General features: G+C 35.9%; 1 protein-coding gene across 1 annotated transcript; it reads left to right on the top strand.

Annotated features, from left to right (window-relative positions):
• The first annotated feature begins 4,840 nt into the window (after positions 1-4,840).
• Positions 4,841-5,809, top strand: LOC101436056 (olfactory receptor 5K3-like). Its single transcript, XM_023589287.2, has one exon. The coding sequence runs from the start codon at positions 4,841-4,843 to the stop codon at positions 5,807-5,809; it is 969 nt and encodes a 322-aa protein (XP_023445055.2).
• Positions 5,810-6,062: the final 253 nt, after the last annotated feature.

Here is a 6,062-nt window from a genome sequence, read left to right as displayed (position 1 = left end):
TGGACGTGGCTTCTCGGGAAATGGAGATTGGCTGGTGCTGTGGGCCCCAAGGGGAGGGGAAAATGGATGTGGAATGGATGGAACCAAGGTAAATGTGGGGGCAAGAGAGGAGTTTTGCGAGAGTACACGAGGGTGAATATAAAACATGTAATATTACACCAAAAACATATAGGGGACGACAGACTAATAATGTAAACCGTAATGCAAAACATAGGATAACTAAAAAATTTAGAAAACTGTACATCCTAAATTATGGACCACATTGTAAGCACAGATGTCACCTTGTTTGAAAGCTATTGTTTCGGAATATGTACATCAGTTTCAGGAAATATGATATGAATAAGTTAAAAGATTATCGCTGTGGAAGGGAAAAGGTTTTATGGTGGATCTGTGGGAGTACTGTATATTGTATATATGAATTACTGTGATCTAAGACTCTTGTGAAGAGAAGCTCAATAATTAGAAAAAAAAAAAGAAAAGAAAAAGATAGGATGTAGAAATTTTTCCAAATCAATATGTACTCTAGATCTAACCTTTAAACTCATCACTATATTCCATTTTGCTAGTAAGGGAAACTGACATTATGTTGGACTCACTTTACAGGAAATTTTGGATCACAGAGTGGTTCAACAATGGCGGCGGAGGAATACTGATATGGGATGTTATTGACAGGTGATAAATGGTTGACAGGGAGTTATACAGGGCATATGTCCAGGGTACATGGTAATGTTTAGATATACTCATAATGGAAACAATTAACAACAACAGCTGGGGGGGTACTGGGTTCCTGGCTGGGGGGTCTCTGTCATGGTCCCTGGGGGAGCAGTGGCAGTCCCCCAGGTGCAACAGTAAGAACCAGGAAGGAATGAGGGCCCAACAATGGGCTCCTGATACTAATGGCTATGCTTGTGAGCCTATACACCTGCAATAAGAACAAGGCCTAGAGTAGCATTGTGCCTGGGAGTTTCCTGCTGACAGCCTTCATGTTACTCAAATGTGGCCACTCTTGAAGCCAAACTCAGCATGTAGATGCAGTGCATTCCCCCCAGCGTGGGACATGACACCCAGGGATGAGCCTCCCTGGCAACGAGGGACCACTATCAACTACCAACTGATGATGCAACTGGAAAGGGCCTTATACGGAAGGTTCAATGCGGATCAGCAGAATATCCATGTCTACATATAATAACATGACTTCAAAATGCTGTTTGACCTAATGTAAAGGGGAAATGGAAAGGAGAAATGAGTTTATAAGGCTACGAGTCTCTAAAAAAGAGTCTGGAGGTTGTCAGAAGGAATGCCCTTATGCACAACTGAGCATTGCCTAAGAGACAGATAAATTAGATACAATCCCAGGTATTGGTTCTTATGAGGGATAAAGAGACCCACGAGTTCTATGGTCATGGCAGATGGGGCTCACTGCCATGTCAGATGGCCCTTCTTTGGAGCTGGTGTTTATCCGTGATGGAACTGGACTCAGAGAGGATCTCTTTTCACACAAGACTCGCATGCTACTTTACTGGAATTGTAGTTGGTGCTGGGGTTTGAGATATATTTGGGGGATTTGAATCTCTGGACTGACAATATGATAGCCAGGCCCTGAGCCTCAACAGACTTCAACTCCTACACTCTGATTTATTGGACTTACCCCACTCAGCTAACATGGAGTTGAAGAAGGTCAACCACCACACCATGGAGCCTAGAGTGTCTAGAACTGAAAGCAGGAGGAGTGCATCCAGTATCCATGTGGAATCCAAGCCCCCACTTGACATAGATGTGCAATGGACACAACCAATCCAATGTCCACAGAGAAAATGTGGCATGGGCGTGGGAAGGATGGCCATGGTGGCTGCTGGGTGTGGGGAATGGGAGGAAGAGATGAGATGGGGAGGCGTTTTCGGGACGTGGAGTTGTCCTGGGTGGTGCTTCATGGACAATTATGGGACATTGTAGATCCCCCCAGGGCCCACTGGATGGAAAGTGGGATAGTGTGGGCTATGATGTGGACCATTGACTATGGGGTGCAGTGATGCTCAGAGATGTACTTACCAGGTGCAATGGATGTGTCATGATGATGGGAGAGAGTGTTGCTGTGGGGGGAGTGGGGTGTGGGGGTGGTGGGGTTGAATGGAACCTCAATTTTTTTGAATGTAATATTAAAAAATAAAATAAAATAAAATAAAATATATGTTGAGGAGTGATTAGTGATATGTAGCAAAAACAGAGTAAACAAGTGAAAGAGCAGCTGGGGTGAACAGAGAAAATAGAAAAATCTCAAAATTCATCTGTGGATCTAAATAATAACATCAGAATTTTCTCATAAAGGGATTTGGAGGACATGGGGACAGAATAACTCACAGGGTAAAGAAGTAGATGACACTTGTGAACCCACCATAACTATTTGTCTCCTTTCTACCAAATCCTAATTAACTTTCATAAACCATATTAATCCCATTTTGTCCAGTTAAGAGCTAATTAGTCTAATAACTTTTTCTGTATATTTTAAATGTTATACACAAAATGGTCAACAAGAATGTGAACACTAGATCAGTTGCATCATGATCAGGATGATCATCAACCAGACTATATTTGAGGGTCATTTCCTTTAACCTCAATATTTCACAAAACATCTTTAATTAATGCCCTATGGTTTATGTTTTGGGAACAAAATCTCCCTATAGAAAAAATGACTTAAAGGCAAGGAAATCCCTTTAGGATTTGATGTAAAATTCAGTCTTCTCTATAAAGAAAGAAATTAACTGTGACTTATTAGAAATCTCCTGAATTTTTCATTCTTTAATCCCAACTCTTCTGGAGATCAAGGTTTATATTTTTAAATTATATAAGTCTTAATACCATAAGGAAACCAGCAAGCTGTTACAAAGTCCTTCTTATAAAATCTAGGTAAGAGGTTTCTATTTATTTTTATTCAATAATAAATTTCAATAATAACTATTTTCTATTTATTTTCATGTTAAATTTATTTATCATATTTTCATAATCCTGAGATTTAAACTCTTTAGTTATCTTTCTAGTTTTTCACATTTAAATGACGACTGTGGGGAACCAGGATTGGAGACAAAATTGCAATGACATTTTCTGATTGTTAATATTTCAAAACATACAGTAAGGTAGCAAAATAATTATGTTAAAAAATTCGGGCATGCGATTTGAAAATTATTTCTAATTAGGTGAATGATTAAATTGTTTAAAAGTAATGTCTTAAAATAATTAAACAAATACAATTTCATCCAGATCCTTGATTTTGTGGTTTTGATCATGGAAAAATCAATCAATTTTGATATAGAATTTACATGTTTAACATTTTCAGTCACTTAATAATAAGAGAAGGTAGATCTTTAAAGCAAAACAAAAATTATTACCAAAATTCTAATAAGACTTAAAGGGTTTTTGCTTTTGCTAAATATGGGAAATCTAAGAATCAATACTTTTATATATTAATTTTTAAGTTATGAGATACATTAGAAAATCTTAAAATTTTTCAATGTAGCAGAAAAATAGTGGGGATGACTCAATTCAAATAAAAGAAAAAGTTATCTACATTTAAAAAAATCACATTTTGAATGATTTCTTTGTAGACTTTTCAAAGCTAACAATTTCAGTTTTTAAATATAAATGATTCATGCAGGATCATTGGAAGGATATGGATAACAAGTTGACTTATCTTGGGTGATCAGAGAGGAGCTAGGCTTTGAATCAATTCTTTTGTTTTCCTAGCATTTTATAGCTTCTTTCACAGAAGTATGTCACAGTACATTCAAATAATTGCAATTTAATAAAGGATTTGCACATGAATGTTAACAAAACAATGTAGATTATTCACAAGCAATACTTTATTGTGTTGGGTAGGTAAAACTTGATTGAAGGTTTGAAAAATAGAAATCAATGTAGTCTAGAGTATTTAGATAAAATTTGATTAGTTAGCTTTCAATATAAAATATCTTAAATAAGGGTTGGAACAGATTTAGATTTTGGGGCAAGGATAACAGGAACAATAGTATGGGCAAAAATCAGCATTTATGGAAAATGAGTGTGTTATTGGTGGTGGGGGGAGAAAGGAGGTGAGTGAAAGGAAGACAAAATGACAGTGCTGGAAGAGCAGTGGTTGGGTGTGGGAAATGAGGATGGAGAAGGATAAGGTTAAAGAGAACTTTAAATGCTACCTTAAGGAAATTGAATTTGTCTAAGGTGTAATAAAGACTGAAGTATTACTGGAAACAGATTTTGAGTCTGTCAATAGCAAAAAATTATGGCAACTTAACACCAGAAGAGATAAATAGAATGGAAATGAACAAAGAAATGTAACTTTAAATAAGCAATCCAAAAGTGGGGGGTGCCTATGGAAAAATATGTAAAGATTACACAGTAGATGTATATAAAGTCTCATATTTGTTTACCGTTATGAGATTATAGTAAAAAATCATATAATATTAGAATATCAAGGAATCCCTAAAAGCAACAATTGGGCAGTACTCAAATAAATAGAAACAAATAATACTATTTATTCATAAGTAATCTCAGAAAGTTTGCAGAAATTTTTCAAAATGGGTCAGTATGAATGCAAAGGGAGTATATACATATTAGTTTTTAATAAATGTATGGATAGTTATTTCACCAGTTTTCCAAGTAAATATACTTTGAAGGTGAGAAGCCCATTCTTTGATCATCAATTATTTTTATACACTCATTAATATATATAAATTAACGTATCTATCAACATGGGGAGCTTTAAGAAAATCCTGTACCTCTTGAAGAAGAATATGATGGGAAAAATTATAATCTTATTTCTCAATATTCCTATCTCAACAGTGAGGCAGAAATGACCAAGGATAACCACTCCTTGACAACTGAATTTATCCTCGTAGGATTTACAGAACGACCAGAGCTGAAGCCCCTTCTGTTTATTTTATTCTTTCCCATATATCTGATCACCATGGTGGGGAACCTTGGTTTGGTTGCATTGATCATTGTGGAACGTCGTCTTCACACACCAATGTACATCTTTCTGGGCAACCTGGCTTTGATGGACTCCTGCTGTTCCTGTGCTATTACACCCAAGATGTTAGAAAATTTCTTTTCAGAAGACAGAATGATTTCTCTCTATGAATGTATGGCACAATTTTATTTTCTCTGCTTTGCTGAAACTGTGGACTGCTTTCTTTTGGCGGCCATGGCCTATGACCGGTATGTGGCAATATGCAGCCCGCTGCAGTACCACAGCAAGATGTCCAAAACGCTCTGCATTCAGTTGACCACAGGAGCCTATATAGTTGGGAATCTGCATCCCATGATTCATGTAGGATTTCTGTTTAGGTTAGTTTTCTGTGGATCTCATGAAATAAATCACTTTTTCTGTGATGTTCTTCCATTGTATAGACTCTCCTGTGTTGATCCCTATATCAATGAACTCATGATACTTATTTTTTCAGGGTCAGTTCAAAGCTTCACTATTACCATAGTCATAATCTCATATCTTTATATCCTTTTCACTATTTTCAAAATGAAGTCCAAAGAGGGAAGAGGCAAAGCCTTATCGACCTGTGCATCCCATTTTCTCTCTGTCTCAATATTCTATGGTTCTCTTCTTTTTATGTACATTCGACCAAGTTCAGTTAATGAAGAAGATAAAGATATACCTGTTGCTGTTTTTTATACAGTAGTAATTCCTTTACTAAACCCTTTTATTTATAGTCTAAGAAATAAGGAAGTAATAAATGCTATGAAAAAGATTATAATGAAGAACAAATCTCATATTCTGAAACAAAAATCTAACCCTCTAGCAAACTGATTTTAATCTAATAAAAACTTTTTTCAAGGCAAATGGATATTGAGAAAATGTAAAACATTCCCTTTGTATATAAAAATTAAATCAATAAATTATTGTTATATGTAGGTCAATATGGAATTGGATAAATAATTTCTCAGAGTTGGTATTTTGTAAGAGTATTTCACAATCTAAGCTACCAGGTTCCATCAGTAGTGAAAAAACTTTTACAACTGAGGTCAAAGATTGCATCAGAGTTATTAGTTACAGTTTTCAA

The sequence above is a fragment of the Dasypus novemcinctus genome, chromosome 4, assembly GCF_030445035.2.
Source record: "Dasypus novemcinctus isolate mDasNov1 chromosome 4, mDasNov1.1.hap2, whole genome shotgun sequence".
NCBI classification, from domain to species: Eukaryota; Metazoa; Chordata; class Mammalia; order Cingulata; family Dasypodidae; genus Dasypus; species Dasypus novemcinctus.
This window is presented reverse-complemented; position numbering and strand designations above follow the sequence as displayed.

What these genes read in the sequence shown, in the direction of transcription:
- LOC101436056 (XM_023589287.2), top strand. Translation starts at nt 4,841, where the DNA reads ATGACCAAGGATAACCACTCCTTGACAACTGAATTTATCCTCGTAGGA.